The sequence below is a fragment of the Hippocampus comes genome, unplaced genomic scaffold (genome assembly GCF_001891065.2).
Source record: "Hippocampus comes isolate QL1 unplaced genomic scaffold, H_comes_QL1_v1.1 scaffold92, whole genome shotgun sequence".
Taxonomy (NCBI): domain Eukaryota; kingdom Metazoa; phylum Chordata; class Actinopteri; order Syngnathiformes; family Syngnathidae; genus Hippocampus; species Hippocampus comes.
Genome location: NW_017805379.1, coordinates 447,001 through 468,532, shown reverse-complemented (window position 1 = coordinate 468,532; position 21,532 = coordinate 447,001). Strand labels below are relative to the sequence as shown.

At 43.6% G+C, this 21,532-nt stretch overlaps 1 protein-coding gene across 7 annotated transcripts in view; it reads right to left on the bottom strand.

The window, feature by feature from the left end:
• The window catches only part of meis2a (Meis homeobox 2a), a 109,663-nt gene that overhangs the window by 72,989 nt on the left and 15,142 nt on the right, over positions 1-21,532 (bottom strand). For all 7 annotated transcript variants that reach the window (XM_019872375.1, XM_019872381.1, XM_019872379.1 and 4 more), the window contains exon 7: positions 19,949-20,063. In XM_019872375.1, the coding sequence (XP_019727934.1) occupies positions 19,949-20,063 (115 nt within the window). The remainder of the gene's footprint in view (positions 1-19,948; positions 20,064-21,532) is intronic.

The window sequence follows — 21,532 nt, the reverse complement described above, 5'->3', positions numbered from 1 at the left end:
TTTTTTTTTACCTTCAAATTCTAAACTGTGGCTCTCGTCGCTTTTTAAATTATTTATTCATTTTGTATTTTTTATTTTTTATTTTATATTGTTAAACTCTGAATCATGACCTCAAATGCCCACGTCAATCTCTGAAAATATCAAAATGATCGCCGCAATATTTTGGATTATTATGGACATTGACGTCTTCCTCGCCATCGGTGCTCACGGCACCCTAAGGTCGCTTCAACATCCAAAATAACGAGGCAATCCTTTTGATATTTTCAGAAATTGATGTGGGCATAGGTAGAGATGTGCATGTGAATTCTGGTGACCCTTGGTTACAGTTTTTAAGCATCAAATCAAAGTCAAGCAACCTGATGTTTTGTTTTTTTTTCTTTAGCGAACGCCGATAGGGAGAAAACGGCTTCATACCCAGAAAATCCCAAATCTGGTGGCGATTGTTTTAATAGTTTCAGAGGTTGAAGTGGGCATACATTAACACTGTGTCGAATGTTCAGCCTCCAAAATGGAAAGCCACACAGTGAATGAGGGCTCCGAAAACAGATGTATTAATTTATTTTAAACGTAGCAGCAACCGGTGTTTTTTTTTTTTTTTCACTGATTATTTCCTGATCTGTGCTTAAACAAGCGGCAAGTCCCTCGCACCGGACCATAAAACAACAGCTTAGTAAACAGCGAGCATGCTGACAAATTGGTAGCGCTCGGGCCGGAGTCATTAACAACCCTAAAACCTGTCAGAGCAATTACAACAAACTCTCTCCTTCAGCGAGGCTCCGTGCCAAACTCAGATGTCACTACCCGCCTTTCCCCCCCCCCCTTTTTTTTTCCTCCCCTTCCACCACCAGGACAGCGGCTAAAGGTGAAAGAGGCAAAACCGCCACCCCCCGCCCCTCCCACTCCCCACTTTTTTCTCTGCCGCCCAACAATCATGAGACAAACACTTCCAACACGCAGCTGTCCGCGCATCCTGGCGGCTACGACTCAATGGCTCCGCTTGCATGAGAGGTAATGTGCAGTTGTCTTCCCCAAAAACACATCATTAAGTGTTCCCTTAATGAAGTGGAATAAGAGCGTCTAATTAGATGGGTTTTACGTGTGAGGAGCCGAGGCAGTCAGGCAGTAAGGAGGAAGGCGGGGGAGGGAGGAAGGGTTAGCCGGGTGGGGTGGTAGTTGCTCAACAACTCCTGCGCCCCCCCCCCACCCTAACCCCCCCACCCCCTTTTCTCTAAGCCCCCTAACCCTGCCATCAGGCACATATCTCTCTGTCATCCCTGGAATGCCGGAGATAAGTATCGCCTCTCCGCCGATGCGAGGCCTCGCGCCGTGACCCCCTCCGCGCACAACAAAATCAGAAGCCAGTTGTTTTGAAAGAGCGAGTTCGGTGGGGCGCAATTGTTTTGGGTTTTACATATCGAGCCCATCAAAGTACCTGCTGATGCAAAGCTTATCCAATTGACATTTGGACGGATGAAGTTCTTTGGAAGTTACATGAAAGATCGGGGGTGGGCAAAGTGTGCCCTGTGTGCCACTCAAGACCACTTGCAGTCTTTAATCTGTTAGCTAGTGAATCAGTACATGAGAACGAAGTAGACTTGGAGACAGTACATAAAAGCAGCAAAGAAAAAGTGTCCAGAAAAGGGCATTTTCTATTCAATTTACAATTTTCAAATTTTCAATACATTATTTTTTCTTTTTTCATTAACGACGTTCTTAACAAATGCAAGAAAATGTCCCTGAATGTCCCTGAATGTCCCGAACTCCCGTTTCCACTGAGCGGAATAACGTACAGATGTGTTCTACTTTTTAGGGTGGTGGGGGTCTACAAGGGCCACAGGAAATGACGATGCGTGAAACCGAAAAAGAGGCAGGCATTTGCAGATGTCGGGAGCCAATCTGGATGGATGGCAAAAGGGCTAAATTGCAGGGGTGGGTGGTAAACTCAAAGGGAGTTCGGATGGCCCTTCACTCAGATGGCAAGGGTGAGTGGCTAATGAAGGGGCTTTGTGTACCCTGCAGACGTTTCACACTCTCTGGGGCTCCTGAGCAACTCTTGTTTTCGAAGCTTCTCGACCAAATTCGGCACAAAGACTAATTTTGCCCACTGAAACTCTGCGTAGAATCGAACCTACTCACGCCAGCGTTTGTTTGAATTGTACAACAGACGAGAAAAAGGCCATCCAGATGAGCATACTTGGACATTAAATATTTAAGTAGAGGGATTCCCCAAAGCGAGTGAGGCAATGCTGAAATAAAACAATGATCATTCGTTTGAAAACGCGTCTTCTTATACCTTTTAACCTTCCAAAGAATTCAGTATGTTGTTGGATTTTTCAACACGATCCAGCATCCAAACCGAGTGAAATAGAAACAGATATTGAGATCTTGCTGTATAACGCCGCATCTTTGGTGGAAATGCACACATGATGGTTTTGTGTTGTGGAAGAGTCAACATTGAGCTCAAACATCAGTGGTAAATTTTTATCCTCAACTGCTGTGTAAAACATAACAAACAAACCAACGTAAGGTTTTAAATTTTGTTGTTTGGTTCTTTTTGTTTTGTTTTTGTTTTTTTTTTTTTTGCTAATATGGGCATCCTTTAGCACACCTGTCGGACAGGATTTTCACATACATTGTGGCCCTAGGGGGGCCAAAACAGATTAAAAGGTTTATAAATCAACAAGTCAACCATCAGATTCGAGCTTCTCTGCAGTCTTCTCATCAGCAAAACGGCAACAACTTTTTTCTCTTTGTCTCTCCTCTTATTTTTTTTTTCTTCCCACCAAATGTCCTGGAGGCAAAGGAACAAAGCGAGCAGAACTGATTACTGCGCTGCTGCCCCGCTTCGCCAGCCTAAACTCTGTTTGGCTTCCTAATGAGCTCACTAAAAAGCCAATTCATCACCCATAACCCCCTCGCAACCTGTCTTGAATTCCGCCCCCCCAACATTATGGTAAGTCGAGGAAAGTCCGTTTACAGACTCGAGGGTGTAGGTCAAGCGCTAGGAGGGCTGGAAAGCGCCAGTCGTCAGGGAGAGCACAACCGGCATCAAAATGTGCTCGCCATAGACTAAAAACATCTTTTTATGACTACTTGAGCATGCTGGCTTGATCTTGACACCCCCATGCCGCCCCCTCTTTTGCAACACCAAAGGTGTCCTGGCCAGGCCAGGAGGAATGTCCAGTTTGATGGTTACGGGAGCGGGAATGCTGTTTTCTTATCAGCTCTCGCGCCAGGGAATTCAACGTTCAGAGGCTGCTGTCTCAATGCACGCAATGATACAGCAGAAATTCCCAAATAATGGTAATGGGAAACGAGCAGAAGGAAGAACGAATAGAGATGTTGAAACACATTCTTAGCCATGTTGAACTTCACATTGCTGCTTTGGATAAGCTCCTGCTGGTATAGAAAATGGATCTATGAAATACAAAATGGACAATTTCAAGTGTTTTGAGGAGTGTATTTTACATAACTGGGAAATAAAACTGGACCGAGAACAGAACCCTGCGGCACACCCTTGTGAACATATATAATGTCAGAGCACACACCATATTTCATGTACTGCGATTAAGATATATACCGCTACATTTCAAAAACCAAGCAACACCTTCTTCGGCGAGTCCAGAGCTTAGAAGTCTCAGTTTTAAAACGACATGGTCGACTCTATCAAAGGCTTTGGATAAATCAATAAAAAGTGTGGCACAATGTTACTTTTTGTTGTTTCCTATTTGGTAGGAAATCATTTCTAGCAGCTCACATGACAATAGATAGTTAAGATTGACGAAGAAAATCGGAAGATTTAATACAAATCAGAAAAAAGGCATGCAATTATTATTATGTTCAGAACCGAACGCTAGCCCGTGCGTGCGTAAGCAGCTTATACAAGCAAATAACTCAGCCACTGCGCTGTAAATGCTAGGCATAAAAAAATAAAATAAAATCTATATACAGTACACCAAAATTCCCAAGTATGCTTCTTCCATAACCTTAATTAAGACTTTTTTTTAAATGCATCTTTCCTCCTTGCATACTTTTTATACATAAATTCTCACGAGAAGAGGACCGAAAGGGTAAACAACTAAAAAAAAAGCTCAGAAGCGAAGCCAAAAAGGGAGGAAAATATCTTGATTAGGTGTTTGCGAGGTTTGTGTGTACGTGTGCGTGTACACAAAGGAGTCGGACAGCGGAGGCTGGCTGTAAACTCCCACAGTTCCTCATTACACCAAGTTGAAATGATCCTCCTGACACCTGAGCTATAACCAAGAGATTACGGAATTGATGAATCCTTGCTTTAAAATGCGGCTGTTTTATTCTGCTTTAGTAATTAATTCTTTTTCCGATATGGTATTGATTAAGTGTAGCCCCTGATAAAGTTCAAACCCAGCCGGATCCCTGCGGGGGCTTTGGCTCGGCCCCGCGCCAGCGAGTCAATGAAAACTTCCTTCCCCCCCGCCCTTCTCAGTCGGCATTGCTCTATGTCAGTGCAGTTTAGCCTCATAAATTAGTCTGATCCATCAGCATCGAGAGGAGTTCATACATGCTTTGCATGCTCTCCTGCTGTTTCGATTTCATCACAATGAACAAACACTTACGGGCCATATAAATCCGAACCCTCGGTGTAGTTTAGCGTCATCATTTAGTCTGATCCAACAGCATCAAGAGGAGTTCATACAGACTTGGTATGTTCTCCTGCTGCTGATTCTACTTTGTGACAAGCACAACAAACGTGCATGTCGGTCTTGCGAAACATTACGTCAAACATAATTGACGATTTGTTGTTTAGCCTGGTGAATTAGTCTGATCAGTGAGCATGCGGCGGAGTTCATACATCCTTCGTATGTTCCTCTGCTGTTGCATATACTCGGCACGGTCAACAAACATACAGCGCCACACTACACAATCTGGCATTAGCTATAAAATTGCCAAGTTCAGTTTGGCTTCATTAATAAGCCTGATCCGTCAGTGACGACGGGAGTTCATACATGCTTTGTACAGTGGTATCTCTTCTTACGAAATTAATTGGTTGTGGAAGAAATTTCTTAACTAGAAAATATTGTAAGTAGAGACGCGTTTTCCATGTAAATGCTCTAATTCGTTCCAAGCCCCAAAAAATGTTACATAAAGCATAACACAATGACAACTGTGGCACACACAGTCGAAAGCTCCTTCACCAGCCCCTCTTGCTCTCATTCTCGCCAGAAACAGCGGTGGGAGGCGTGGGGGTGGGGGTGGGTAGAGGATGTGGCACACGGAGCGGGAACGAGCATCTCCTGTCACAAAACTACTCTTTCATTCTCTTCATCGTCGCGTTTTGCCATACAGCCGAGCGGGGCTCTCTGTCTCTCTCTCCAGGGAGGCAACTAGTGTAGAAATCAGGCGGCTTTACGAGAGCGTCGAGCCGCTCGCGTCTTGTCAAGAACCCTCACCTACCAGCGCCTTTACAAGTCAATAACCCGGCCCGGGTGTCCTCCGTTGGGCCTTGGCACACATTCACCCCTCGCTATAGAAAAATGCAACCGTTTGTGTTCGCTTTGTTTCGCTTCAAAATACTCTGAGGAGAAATTCAGAGAAAATGATAGGAAATCCTAAAATGTTCAGACTTTGGAAGTTTCAGGAACCACCCGCTGGCGACAAATTAGCAATCGTTAATTAAAAAAAAAAACATCAATACTCATTAAGTTGAGTATGAGTCTTGACCAAGTCTTTGCAAAGTTAAGATGAAGTTCAGAGTAAGACTTGAGGTTCAAACCAAGTAATGATCAAGACTGAGATGCTGAGACCAAGTCAAGACCATAACTGAGGCAATGCGCAGTCGAGCTAAGGCCGAGCCAATGCAGGACCCAGTCAAGACTGATATACAAGACCCAGTTCAGCGCAGGACCGAGGTATGTCAACAAATTCAATTTGAAAATTAAGAAGTGCAGAAATTAAGATTTTGAATAGTCGGGGAGCAATCAAGACAACCAAGTCCAAACCAAGACTGAAAATTTGAAATTAATTCAAGACCAGAGGAATCGGCGACCAAGTCTTTGAGGACCAAGCCAAGACAAAGACTGAATGGTTGAGATCAAGTCGAGGCCAAGAGTGAGGCAGCTTCAGACCAAGTGGAGCAGCATCTCAAAGTCTGAGTCATTACTTTGGCTTAACCTCACGTCTTGTTCTGAACTCCTCAAAGTCTCGGTCTTGACTCATTCTCAATTCATTACAGACTGTAATTGGTTTGGGAAAAGTGCTACCAAAACTCTCAGTAATTGAGATTTGGTCAAGATCTAAAGAGAGGCAACATGACACCAAGGTAAGACTTCGATAAAGTGGAGACTAGGAAAGACTGTTAGCATAAAATGTTAAATAAAGCATTTTCATTTCTTTTAATATGAAACATCCTGCGGGCTGAGGTGAACAAATCAGTGTTCTTTCTCGTCTAAATGAGACTTCAAGCACTTGTTACTGTACTGCCTTGCCGGTAAGAATGGACCTGACTTCCAAATGAGCTCCTCATCACACAGCGTCAAAAGTTCCACAAGCGAAAGAAGCCTCTCTCATGCCATTAATTAGCATCCTCGGCTTTTTGAAGCTCTCCTTCCCCTTCTTTTCTTGTCTCTCTTTTTTCGGAGGGGTTATTGACGTTTCAATTCTCCCCTCACATGCACCCTCAGCCCTCCGATACCCTCAAGTCGGCTCCCTGAAACGGCAGGCTGGCTGGCTGAACGGGGGAGAAGCAGCTAGCGAGGGAACAACAGCCCCGGTAGCTGTTAGCCGGCAGCTAACAGCGACTCTTCCCATGAGAGCCAAATCAAAGAACGAGGCCCTTAAACTCCAACAGGGCTGTAATGAGGGTGCTTCGAAAAGAACAATAAGCATGTACTGTACACCAGAGGAAGCGTGCGAGAGTAAGAGTGGGAGTACAAAAAGGAGGCGAGGGCACATGTCTGGCGATATAAACAACTAAATAATAAAATAAGGATGGCGCAATAAGGGAGAGAGAGGGCAAAGGGCCACAGCCAGTGCTGAAGAGGGAAACAACCGTCACGGCATCAACAACAACAACAACAACAAGGGGGTCTTTGTGGCGCGCCTTTGGAGCCGGCACAACAATGGATACACAATGGCAGGTACTTTGAATAGCAGAAGGGACCCTCCGCCCCCTCGCCCCCCTCGTGCACTCTGAGGTCTTCATTTTGATCCAGGCTTCCCTTGGACTCAAAGGATGAAAATGATCTCATCGTTGGCGCAAAGGAGGAAGAACGTCAAAGCCTGTGAGGCACAACAAGGATCTGCACAACGTGGGCATAATAACACGTTCGTTTCTTAATTGAGCGCAACGCTGGAACTATTTGTGTCCGTTCATTTGCTTTCTCAAGAACATCAGGACGTAACAGCTATGCTAAATCAGCTACGAGGACGTTGTCAACTATGGGCAGATATGTTCTGCCCAATGTGGGATGGATGTAGGAGTTCAGAACATTCCCAGAGAGTCTTCCCCCCCACCCACCTTGACTGCGACACAATGATGGAAAGCAAGTTAGCACGTGAGTATTGCTTGTCACATGGTCACCGCTGAACTTGGTTAGAATCGTTCTGGATTATTCATTATTGTCAGTTTTTATTTGATTTTGACTTTTTTTTTTTTAATTCTGTCAATTAATATTTGTTTTTAAATTTTTTTTAATGTTTTATGAGCTTTTTTATTTTTATTTTTTTAGAAAAGGCTTCGTTTTAGTTTCAGGATTTTATTAGTTTTAGTTTCAGTTTTTGTTTTTGTGAATGCATATGAGTTTGTTGTAATTTTTTAAAGATGTATAGAGTATTTGTTCAGTGCAAAGTAAATTAAAAAAAAGAAAAAATAAATAGGAGTGAAAGATTTTAAAAAAAGGGGCATAATCAGTATTAGTATCAATTCCCAAAATTAATACCAAAATAACTACAGTAAAAATAAACCCTGAGATCATGTATGAAATTAATTGATGAAAATTCAAGCTCAGGATTTTTCTCGCGATAATCCCAATTCATTTTATTTAGTTTGATAAACATGAAAGGTAGTTTCACTTCATTTTCCTTTTTTTTTTTTTTTTTTAAAAAGCACTCTCGTTTTTATTTCTGCTTGTTAACGAAAATGTTTTTTTTTTCCAATTTTAGTTTCACTTATTTTGTTATTTTCCGTGACGGGTTGCCAGCCATTCGCAGGCCACACATATTACGTAGACAAGCAAGTAGTCACACTCACATTCACACTCCATCACACTGAGAGGTGTTCCAAATATTTTGGTGACCTCATTTAGCGACGCGAGGGTGTCAAAATATTATTTGGCTCCTGCTAAAATCTGACAGCGCACAATAATAAATACATCGCTCAACTGCTACCGATGGTACGTTTTGACGAGACTGTGCAGGTGTACCTAATGTTATGGCCGGTACGTTGTTTTGTGTCCCGTAGGCACTTTTCACCCCCTTCACCACCTCCACCACCTTAAGAGCATTTTTTTTTTTTTTTTTTTTTTTTTTTTTTTTTTTTATGAGGTCACAAGGCCAGGCTTTGCAGATGTCTCCTGCAGACACTCACTTGTCTAAACATTGCATCCCCGGGAGTAAGCTTTCATACGAAACAATGCGGCATTGCCCACGTCACCCCCCCCCCCCCCCCCCCCCCCCCCCCCCCCCCCCCCCAGCCTCCTTCTCTGCAAAAAGTTAAATGTTTTCCTTTTTTTTTCTCTCTTTTTTTTTTCATTGTTGTAAAGCTGAATGCAACTCTAGAGTGAATTCCCCCGACTCTTTGATATTGAAAAGACCGCACACGCTTATCAGCAGATAAGTGGTGTTTTCTGGTTGAAAAAAAAAAATACTCTCCGTCTCCTTACGTTTCCTGCAATTGTTCAAGCGAGGGGCCTGAGTCATCCTCAGCTTGTTTGCAAAAGATGGCAACGATGCATTTTCTCGCGTTGCCAAGAGCGAATGGAAGGGAAGAATGAATACAAGTAGTCGTAAGCCGAGGTGGGAGTAAGTCACGAGTCAGAAGTCAGGCTCAAGTCTCGACCTTCAGGTTTCCAACAAAGTTACAGAGACAAAAAAAGGTGAGTCAATTCCTGGATCATTTCAAACAAGTCATTACTTGGGTGAAGCAAGTGTCAAGTAAAACAATCTTGCTCAGTCACAACATATCTTCACATCATAGCCAATTTGCACTCAGGAACTGTCCTGTAGTTTTTTTTATTTAATGCTTCCTTCATATCGTCTATGGCATAGGTGTCAAACTCAAGGCCCGGGAGCCAGAACCGGCCCAGGAGAGCAAATTGCGTCAGCTTCCATCATTCTTGCTAAAACGTGGACCAAAATTTCTAATTGTCATGTGTAATAAATAATAACGTTGGGATTTTGCAAGAATTCTTTTGTTACCCTCTTTTACAGTAACTCAAACAATAATTGAACAGTTTTCCAAACTGGTAAACCATCAATTTGTTGTTATCTAGAAATACGATGACAAGATGAAACATTGATTTGGTTTCGCCGTCATCACGGCCCAATGAGCGAAGCCGTAATTACAATGTGGCCTGCGACAAAAAATGAGTTTGATACCCCAGTGTATGATTTGCTTGTATTCTCAATGAAATGCAGAAAATGACATGAAGCTGAGTTGATGTTAGATCAGCTATCGGTGAGCTAAAATGTGAAGTTGTTGTGCTTAGTCGTCTCTGTGGCTCTACAGTGACAGATGACGTTAGATGTCGTTGTAATTGCAAAAGCGAGCATTGTGCTCTTCTCTTTCTGCTGACTTTATCCATCCATTTATATCATCTTTGGATCCAAATGGCATCATTTCATCATATAATCATCCTGCTCCACATCACAGCATACCGGTGGTTTCCCTCGTCCGAGGGCACCACACAAACATTATGTTTTCTTCCAAAAACAAAAACAAAACGCCAGACTATCGCCAAGCCTCCGATTTTTTAACTACAAACAGGCAAGGCTTGACGAATGAAATAGATCGAGTCGAATCTTTTATACGTTTCACCCAAGCAAGTCCTAAATCCTAGTATTGGGAACGCAGGGGTGACTCGCAAGCTCTGGTTATAAATAACTGCCCTGGAAGCCACACAGAATGCAAACAAAGAATTTACATGGGCAAAACAGAACAGAAATAGTGATGAACAGGATTTGTGGGCCTTCATTAAAGGGAAATCAGTTTTGGGTTTTTTTTTTCTTAGGGTGGGTGGAGTGTGACACACAAGAGAAGCCATTGCGGTGTTTAACACTCGCCTCAGAACATGGAAGTGTGTAATTGGCACTGAGCGAGCGATCTTCTGCATATCTTACGCCTTTTCATCTTGCCTTGTTCCGAGCCCTCTCACTCAAACATCCCCTCTCTCATTTTTTTGCAAATTGATAACCCTTTAAATGAATTACTGTAAATGCATAATGAAGGTTTTTCTCAGCTTCAGCCCCTGCAGCCAAGCCGGGATGGAGCATTTATTTCATTTAGGAATCACCCCCCGCCCCCTTTCCCTCTCCCCCCATTTTTTGGTAACGCATTTAGCTCTGGCTTCCCTTTGCAAGCATGCACAGCTTGGGGCATGTACATGAGAAATTATCCTTGCTGACTAACAAGGCTCACGCTGCCTCCGGGGTGATCAAAAATCATAAGATGCCTGCTTCCAATAAACATCGGGGCTCACGGCGCGACCTGCTGATAGATTGCTAACCCCCCAATAGCCATGGAACGATCGAACAAAAGCGATCAGGTGTGGGGACGGCGGGGATCCTATTGTACTTTAAAAAAAATGACTCACTTGTAAGAGTCATCAAATCGTCTGCTTGAAAACACCTCGAAAACGAGCTTATCTTGGCTTCTCATAAGCTTTGCATAAACGGTGAAAGAGGAGCACAACTCGGATTGGAACGCACTCGCTTTCTCATCCTCCCACTCTCTTGGACGGCGTTAGCTTAGGGTAGCGCAAGGTTCAAAACGAGTCTCGCAGTGAGCAAACCCGTGTTTGGATTGCGAGCATAGCTTACAACAGAGCAAGCCTCGACTGGTTACGCTTAAGCCACCCCAACTCAATCCCAGGCCTGGAGTGGGTAATCTGAACAACCGGACGATTTCCTGGTGGGCCGGGCCGCTACATGTGCTGCTCTTAACCGTTTTGAAATCAGCAAATAAAGTGTGATATTTTCATTTCGTATCGCCTAATCTTACAAATGTAGTCCTAACACATTAACTGGGTCTGGTATCTGATCACAAGTTGCAATAATTTAAAACACGAATAGAAACAAAACCATTGTATTTCACTCGACAAAAAAACACATGAAAGAAATTAAATAAGCATAAAAGAGTCATAAGTGTTGTGGCAACAAAGCATGCTTTGGAAAGGCTCCTCTAGGACAGTAGCTGTTGCTGTGCGGCCATCGGAATGTTAGCATCAGTCCGCTAAGTAGTGCACTGGAAGTGGTGTGAATACGTTTCAGGTAACAGGAAGAGCTGTGTTAGCTGCCTAAATGTTGCTATGTTAACAGAGTTTTTAAAAATCTGCCTAATTGCCGATTGATCCTTTTTTTTGTCCATTTGAACTATTTCATCAATTGTAATTTTGATTTGGAATATCATATTATTTGAGGGAATGGTAATTTATTTTGAATGGATACACTAATCAGAGTAAAATTGTATCCCTTCATTTAAAAGGTTGTGAACTAAAGTGGGCCAGGCTGAACCATGAAACTCCAGGTCTGAAAATAAGTCCCACTTCACCCCTGCTCAACTCCATGCTACTTTTTTGTTGTTGTTGGGAAGGTTGCAATGTGGGTTTGGACATCGAGGAGGAGGAGGAGAATAGCGAGGTTACGGGGTTAGTGGGCGAGATTAAAGAGTCAAAGGGAGGGTGGAAGAAAGGAAAGAAAGTAGAAGAGCGCAAGGCCCATTGGTCAAGCACAAAAGGGCAGCACGAGAGAAAACATTTGAAGTCAGGGTGAAACTAAGCGCACCTTAAACTGAGGCCGGTGTAAGCCGTCCCCCTGCAGGTGTGCCTTTGACACACTTGGCCCCGGTAACCTCGCTCTGATCCCGAATGGGGCCAGTAGAAAAAAAAAATGGGGGGGGGGAAGGGGGGGGCGGTGTTTGACATCCTGCCGCCGCGTCCTCCTATTTTCCGTCTATTACATCCCCGCACGCGTGCTTACACTCCATGTAAACACACAAACACGCCGCCAGACGCGAGGGGGGCAAAACAAATCTGGCGAGGACTGGAGCAATTGGATTATCACCTCTTAAAGGCCGACTTCTTGGCTGACCCCCTTGGGGCGAGAGCGTGCTGAAACAAAACAAGAAAATTTCCAGGGAAAACACCCTCCCTTAACACCCCCCCCCCCACCCTCTCAAGGACGGGAGTGCCATCATCATCGTCGTCCTCATCATCGTCCCGTTGAAAAATACACAGGAGGCTGCGTTAATGGACGCCCAGATGCCCTTCGGGGCTCCAATCCCTTTTAGGCGTATTACATCAGACCCCGGTGCGTGCCCCCCCTTGCATTCTCTTTGGCGCTCGGGTAATCAGCGATGCAACACGGGTGTGTAAAGGCACCATCTAATGTAGTTCAATCGTGATTACTTCCCTGCAACAACGTTTCCTCCTCGCTTCTTAATTACGGTCAACTCACTGAAAAAAACGAGGCATTGACTACTCGGCGGAAACGCGGGGAGACGAGGAGGGGACCGCAGAAGTCCGAGTGGCACAAAACAGACTGACATTCTCCTCAGCTGGTGTCAGAATAATCTGGCTAATTTCTTCCCCATGTTGGAACATGAGTTTGCAGATTGGGCTCGGCCTGTTCGTTTGTTCGGGTGGGCCTGGAGGGGTTGGGCTAAGGTATTCCTCGCTTTAAAAGAGAAAGTGAGTGTTTCTTGCCCCCCACCCCTCCTCCTGATAGTCTTTTGTTTGTCCTAACGTGATCTATCAGAACAGAACAGCGGGTCGGAAGAACGATAGAGCCGGAGAGAAAGAGAGAACGGAAGGGAGGAAGGAAGAATGGAGCAGAGGGAGCTGATCATTCTCTTTAATCACATTTTGGAAGAGGGCCAGGTAGTCTGCGGTCCTGCGAGGGGCAAAAGAAAGCCAGAAGAGGGGGGGAGAAGTGGGAAGGGGAGGACGAGGAAGGGGATTTCGGAGCAGCTTGCCGTGCCCGCACACACTATGTCGGACGAGCACAGCGTGCGTGTTCATTTGTGTGTGTGGGTGTGCATGTAGCTGTTCCCGTAAATGCCCCTGAATGCTGAATCCAGCAGGAATCTGGTGTTAGAGCAGAGGCAGGGCAGGATCCATTTTAAAACTATGTGCATTAACTATACTTTTCCCCATAGATTAAGCACTCCACATGAATAATTTAGCCTCTCTTATGCTAATGGGATCATGGAAGTATAACACACACGCACACACAAACACACACTCACCACTCCCACCACCACCACCACCCCGCTAAACGCGTTTTCACCCCTTCAACTCTTCTCAGCTTTCAACAATAACTCCAGCTTTTCCCAACAAAACCATCATACACACTAGAAATCTGCACTCTGTTCATTAGCACAATGCTAACGTGTGACTACAGGGTGCATGGTCATCTGCATTTCGTCCAATGCAATCCACCCCGCAAAAAAAATTTGGGTAGAGAATTCAAGTAAACTTACTTGAAAAACTGGAGGTTTAGATTAGGGGTGTAACAACAGCTGGTTGGATGGAATCAGAAAATCATTTTTAATATTTAACCTCTTATGGTTTCAAAATCAGGGCATAATGTAGTGTTTTCAGGGCAAACTAAAGTGATTCCTCTCAATAATTTGCGTAATTAGACTTAGTTTGTGAATTTAGCAACATTTTTTTTTAATCTAATGATGATGCAAATCATTTTTTGCTGTGTTTTTTTGTTTCTAAGTTTTCTTTAAAGTTGCACTATTAATCAGAGTAACTTGCCCTACTGACTTCTTGGCATGTACAGTGTATAACAAATAACAACGGTGAAATGTTTCTCGAAACCTTAAAATTCATACAAAATCCAAACAAAAGGCAAACGACTGAAGAAAATGTAGCACAACGTTGAATATGCTCACAAAAGTCCTGTTCAGAATACGACAGTTCGCACCCTGACTGGTGGGAGTTGTCAATACTTAATACACCGGCGTATTCTTTTACAACCCTGACACACGTACAGTACCGGTACATAAAGATGCATGCCCTTGTTTCTTCAGTGTGTGTGCCGTCGACTGAGGTAGCGCGCGGCGTAAAGATTATCAGTGCACAAGCAGCTGGGAGTGAGGGCCATGAAACAGCGGGGCTTGGCTCTGCTTTATTGTTTATCTGTTGTTTATGGGCCAGTGTTTAGCTTTAATTACGACACTAAATTAAAGCCTAACAGGCACTTAGAGGGAACACGCATGCCCACACACACATTCACACGAATGATGACCCTCTCTTCTTTCACTTGCTTCCAAAATGTGTGATTACATTTCATTAGTTCCTGTGATAGTAACACAATGATACTCTTTAAAAAGTGTCATATGTTACACTACCTCTGTGTTACTTTTTGACTGAATTCCACCAAAACATTTATGTCATCCTAATGTATGACGTCTAAGTGTTGTACGCTGAGAAAAAGTAGTTCTCTATTGTGGAAGCATAGCATTCAACTATTTCACCATTTTTGTTTCCCAGTTTCGGCTACAGGTTGAGCGCTTTCGTTCTTATCAGTGGTTTTTCGAGGCAATTGTGAGTTACTTAGAGACTATAACTAGCCCCGGGCATGTACACTCGCGAGCTAGCGGGCGGTTAGCGCCTCTCATGGTGGAGTGAAAAGCACCGGGACAATAATGTATTTCGGTGGGATATGTTTCAATCACCGGATGCTTTAAGCGGCTAAATTTTCACAGTTCAAATATGAAAGGATGTGTCGGCATCAGAAAGATTCTAGACAAATTATTCAGTGGGCCGTGGTATCACTCATTTAGCGAGAAAATTCTTTGATTTTTCATGAATTTCATTTTACGTAGCTAGCTAGCAAGCTAACTATGTCCTAATCCAGTGGTTCTTAATCTGTCTTTGATCGAATCCTAGTGTTTTGGTGAGTATCTATCTATCTCTCTATCTATCTATCTATCTATCTATCTATCTATCTATCTATCTATCTATCTATCTATCTATCTATCTATCTATCTATCTATCTATCTATTCATCCGGTGTAGGAATGCAGAAGAAACCCAAGCTACACGTAGATGAGTAATACGCGCTGACTGAATGACAAGTGCATTGTGCAGTAAATGGTAAAATATTTATAGAACTGTATTAGTAGTCCATTTAGAGCAAAAAGCACTGGTTCCTGTGATACTTTTGTCAAGCGTAAATCAACAGAGCAGGTGACTTGCACCGCAAATAGTCTGGAAGAGTAGGGGAGGGCCACCCCGAAAATGTACCACAACAGCATCAGACCGCGCACTCCCCCCTACCCTTCTGCTCCGTCCATCCCGGCCCCCTCTTGGGAGTCGGTCTGTCCACAAAAGCGTGGAGATTGTTCAATTGTGGAGAAAATGCTACAAAATGCTTTCTGACACTTTTTTACCCGAGCGCGGGAAAAGCTTTCGCTCACCACTCAAGTCCTTGTGCATAGCTAGCTAATAATTACAAGTGTGGACTTGATTCTTTCCTACCGTTTCTGAATCAGCTTTTGGGATTAAGCGTTCGTGTCTGAGTATGTCGGAAGGTGTTTGTCAAATGTGCGTCAGCGTTGTAGCGGTAACACACAATTGCGGGCGCCTCGCATAGGAGAAGAGCACACATTCATCAAGTTTAACTCCCTGCCACTGATGTTGGGAGATAAGCTTGGGTGCCTTCCAGAAAGACTGTTAATCAAAATGATGCGCAGGGCAAGGCATGAACTGCTGACTTTATTGTGCACGCCGTCTGATCCACTTGGTGTTTGTTTATCTATGCACAACATAGGGGAGTCACTCTGCCGTGAATGCACACACATGCGGGCATTTTTATGAATATTATATTTCCATGTGGCTTTCGGGCTAAATCGTGATTAAAAACATGACTTTCAAGAGTGTGCTATAACCGATAACTTGAAGTTGAAAGGTGTATGGATTCATTCCGAGTTTGTATTTTCCCAATTTTCTTGAAGTCAGTGTTTAATATGTGCGCATTGCTACAAGTTTAACTGACTTCTGCGAGCGCGGCTCCCCTTCCTTTACTGCTCGGCAATAAAAGGCTCCTGGAGGAGGTGGCGAAACACGCTCGCACCCTTGTTTAATTGTTTTTTGGCACCACTTCAGAGCCACACTCGACGCTGAGACCTGGGCGGAGGTGAACCGCGCAGGCAGCAAGCATCTCGAGGTCCCCTGTACGCGAGAGGTCGAGTGGAGGATGAGTGCACTGATTCGTGCTACGCCAAAGGTGTCCAAACTTTTTCCTCCGAGGGCCGCAGACAGAAAAATTGAAGGATACAAGACATTGACATTGTTCAAAGCAGCCTTTGCTTGGAGATTATTAATGTGATATGTTTGCAAATGGAAAGTGGGGGCAAAATATTTTGGCATCTTTCACTGAATGTCGTTGTGAGAGAAACACACACACAAAAAGACACATCGTGTATTTAACCGAACCACCAAGTCTGCTAGCTTAACACTAACTCACAACACAATATGTCATCAAAGGGCTAATTGAGCTAGCATCTCTGCTGCAATAATTATAAACCTGTAAACAACTACAACTGATGACAAGCGGCAGCAACACATGCGGACGGAATATAAAACACACTGGCATATATTCCTTATCCTCTGCGCAAAACCACTAATATTAACACAGTTAGCGCTGACGATCTTCTGTGTTTCATCATCAAATCGAGAACTACTTTAGTACGTTAGTATGTATCATACTGCCCCCTTGTGAACACACTGAATTATCATGACACACGTGATGTTTTCTTTACGTTCTATGTAATTCCATATAATTACAGTTTTTTGTTTTTTTTAATCAAGTACAATGTTGTAGAATAAGGATGCTCTAGCGTGTGGCTTTGGACACCGCTGTGCAATGGGTTGCCCAATGTTAGGCAAACTTCCATTTTGGTCGTAGGCACACCTTTGTGTAGAGTAGCTGGCAAGAGAAAGTGACTGTTTCTCTTGGAAGAAAGTAGTCCATGCCCATGTGGCCGTCTCCCATCCATTCTGCCTGATCCTCATTCTCACCCCTTTTAACAGGGGCCAAGCTGTTAAAGACCCCATTACCGCGCCGAAGCACACATTTCGCATTTTCTCAGCGGACTTGAGAGCGCGCAGTGCAAATTTTATGTGGGAACGTATCAGGAGATAGAGTTCAGAGGGAAAGGGTGCTGGTGGTGGTGGTGGTGGCGGGGGAGGGGGGCGGTGAGTTGTACTCGCACGGTGGCGGGGCAGGCGGGGAAGTGGAATGGAAAAGGGCCAGAGTCGGGAGTCAGCGGGCGCTTCAAGCGTTAACGTAATTGCAAGAATGTGAAAAATGAGGAGGCAGGGCTCCCGAGTGGAGCAAAAGGTCAGAGCGCGGCGCACACAAAACAACTGGCTGGAGGACGGCCTCATTAGACCATTAAATCAGCTGACCCCCCTCTTGCGCCCTTCTCGCCTTCTGACTTTCTCTTCTTTCTTCTTCTTCTTCTTTTTCTTCTTCTTCTTCTTCTCTGCTGCTTACTGGGTGCAGGTGTTGGCATGGTATTCATGGATGACGCGCTCATCATTACATCTTCCTAATGACTAAAGCACTGTCCATGTCTTATGTGTTGTGTTATATTACCATATTTTGTTATTTTATATTCACTGTTCTGTAAAACGCAGCTGTTGTGAAAGTATTGTATTGTATTGTATTAATTCCTTCTAAGGTACAGGTAGAAAAAGTAGTTATATGTCTGAAGAGGAGGAGGAAGATAAGGATGATGATGAAGAGGATAATAAGCCTGATATTATTATTATTATTATTATTATTATTGTTGACAGGCAATGTGAATGAGGCGCTGGTGTCGGTCTTGGCCCGGCGCAAAGTGCCATACCGTAACTGTCTTTGGCCTCCTATCGATCGGCTGTTACTGGATACGGTGCGGATAGGAGTCGATAAGTGCTCTGTGGATTACAGGTCACTTGTACTTATGTGTGTAAGATAATCAATAGGCAGTGCATTTGTTTCTCTCCTGTCTCCCCGACCCGTCCCATCCCCATTGCTCTCTGCTTCCTGCACACAGCAGTCATCCGCTCTGCTGCAACAGATCACAGCATCGACGACCCTTCCAGACATTAAATACATATCGGAAAATCTTTTCGGTGATTATCGCCAGCCCTTTTTGCAAATGCAAGGTTGATTTCAAGTCACAAAGGAAGTCTGTGCTCAGCACAGTGTTAAATTCATAACTTACGGTGAAATATCACTATTTTTCCACCATTTTGTCAACATCACTCAAAAAAATGTTTATCAAAATTGTGTGGTGCGCTAGCTTAACATTTTGAACCCAAAAGTTAGCTAGGCAGCAATTCCTTTGCAAGCCAAAGATCAAGAATCTCCCTTATAATTGTCAGCTTTCTCCTAAATCAGATGTGATTTTAGTTGAAAATCACATTCAATTGTTCAACACGGAAAAACCCTCCACAATGGGATCAATAACATTCCCCCGCGATGGTTGTCAAGCGATCTCCTGGTCCTAAGGCCCGACTAGTCGCGATGCGGGTGACCACAGAGGTCTGCGGCTGGGTAATGGCTTGTCTCAAAGCAGCTTCGCCGCAGCGTGCGCCATCCATCAATACGTTTGATCACTTATTGGCAAAACGATACAACAGCCACGCTTGCTTCTGGTGTGTACAAAGAGTCTGTTTGTGTGTCAAGACAACGTGATGAAATTTTGTGCAAAAAGCCTGCACACATGCCAGAAGGCACACACGCTAATAAATAAATACATCCACATTTTAGGACACACTGGCGCGTGATCAACAATTTTTATCCAGCGTGCACGTGTTTGTGATCGCATCAAAATCGACAGTGAGCGTGACGAGCGAATGGCGACAGATACGTGTGACTGTCGCACACTATCTGTAACACATTCCAATACGTTTGTTTTGAAATGCTTTATTCCCGTTTGGCAGGTTGTGTGCTAGATAACACTAAGGCGTAATTATAGGCTGTTGTGTGCAGCAAACTTAATGTATTTTTTTATGTGACAGAGAACTGGCAGAAACGCACTATTAGTCACCAGTTTTTGTTCAAGTCTCAAAATAGTAAAATTTCTGGAAAGCCCTTTTTTTTCGGGTGTGTCGCTCGTGTCTGACTGTAAAAGTGGATAAGCGCCTTCATTTTTAGGTGTGACTGTGTTGACATGGACGCCAGTCAAAAGAAGGGATAATCCAAACACGCACAAGGAAGGGAGATGGCTCGGGATGTCATCATGCATTCTGGAAATGGGCGATTAAAAGGATCTCGATGTCAATGGTGGTGCTCATATGCAGTGGAACAGCTGAGGTCCGATACAGTCCAGAATTGATTTTTTTGGAAATAGCGGAAATTTTAATTATCTGTTCCAATTTAAAACCTTTACAAGCATTTTTTTCCCCGAATCAATATTTTAACATTACGGGCATCAGCCTTAATTTCAATGACAAGTGCGGTGAGTCGTGAGGTCAATTGTGGGCCTCGCACATTTTCCTCCCAATGATTATAAAGCATAAAAAGAAGTTGGCCACTATTGATATTTAATGAGACAGTTGTGTCACTATTGCATGTAGGACATGTATATCCTTTAAAAAAAACACACACAACTGTTATATTATTATATATATGTTGTTAGAAGGTATTTATTTCCCCACTGCATATGAACGATACTTAGCATGTAGTAGTACATACAGTATACTGTATATACCAATGGACGTGTTAGTGTTAATGCATCTCTGCATGGGACTCACCTTGCTCGCTGCTGTTGTCGCCGCTTTGCGACGCATGGCCCCCGCTGGAGGGCCCCGGCGTACCGGCTGAGTGCGTGGACGTGGCGTCGTCGTGGTCTCTCCAGGATGCCGGATTCTGAGGTTTTCCAACCGAGTTAACCAGCAACAGAGAGAGAGAAAAAAGAGAGGAAGACCATATAAGTGACATCTAGAAGGAATGGATCAATCGATCTAGCTAGCTAACTAGCTAGCTAGCGGTCTGTCTATTTTAGCCTAGCTCGACAGATTGCTAGTTAGCTAGCTAGCTGTCTACTTTAGCCTAGCTTGACAGACTGCTAGCTAGCCAGCTAGACATACAGATAGCTAGTTATCTAGCTAGTTTGTGAGATACCAATGCCTTAATCCAGTGGTTGTTAACCTCGGTTTGACTGAATCCCAGGGTTTTCGTGAGCCACTCTCGGGGTTTCAGAGAAGGTCAAATAGGCACCCTGTGTGCGTGTGCGTGTGCGTGTGTGTTTGTCCAGCAATGCTCTCAGCCTTTTGGCGTCACCAAGGTGTCCAAAGTCTTAAAGATGTTCTTACTGTTTGTTACAACATATCTTTACAAGCAATCCTTTGAGGGAGATAGCCATAGAAATGAAGAAAAGTAGCACATTTTTGCCACAAAAATGATATGAGAGTGTCAAATTCCAAAGGGAAGTCGAGCAATCCTGAACTTATCTGAGCAAAAGTTACACTGAATTGCAATAAGTATCCACTGAATCTCATGATTAGTTGGTTTTGTTCCTTTAACACAGTGATAACTGATACAATACGTACCTATGTTTTTTATTAATTATATTTCCCCCCCCGCCCCCAGTTACAAAGGGTATGTGAGACACTAATCTAACTGCTCCATTTTTGCCTGGACATGATTCTACACTGAATGGCACATGACACCACATATCTACTCTGCTTTTAGTCACTCACTATTTATTGAAACGGTTTCCATCTCTGCTGATTTTATCTAATGCGTTGCAGTATGCAGATTGAATGTTGTTTATGTAATCCTTGATTTTGTGTTCCTGGTCCGAAAAAATTGACCAGAGCCATTTCACGTTAATATTTTAACCACTTTTCCCTCATCTAAGGCGCTTATAAATAAAATGTATTATTATTATTATTACTATTATTGTTATTATTATCTACAATTCAAAAATCAAATGTGACCCTTGTGTACAAAAGTTTACACACTCCTGATCGACAAGCGACACACACACACACACACACACACACACACACACACACACACACACACACACACACACACATGACAAACAAACAAAAAAAAAAACAAGCACTACAGCATCTGGCGATCAGTCAAAAATGTGCAATCAAGGAGCTTCATTAAATCATGAGAACAGAATGCTTGCAATGCTGCGTCCTGCATGACAAGCTCTGCTGAGTAATTGTCTACACACACATGCACTGCAGTTCACGTTTGGCATTTATTTTTTTGTTATTGTTGTAACAACACTACCAAGCGAGACTTCCGTGTCAAGTGCGAAATACAGAGGTAAGACGTCCAAACACACCACAGCCGCCATTAATCATTACCGCTGTCAG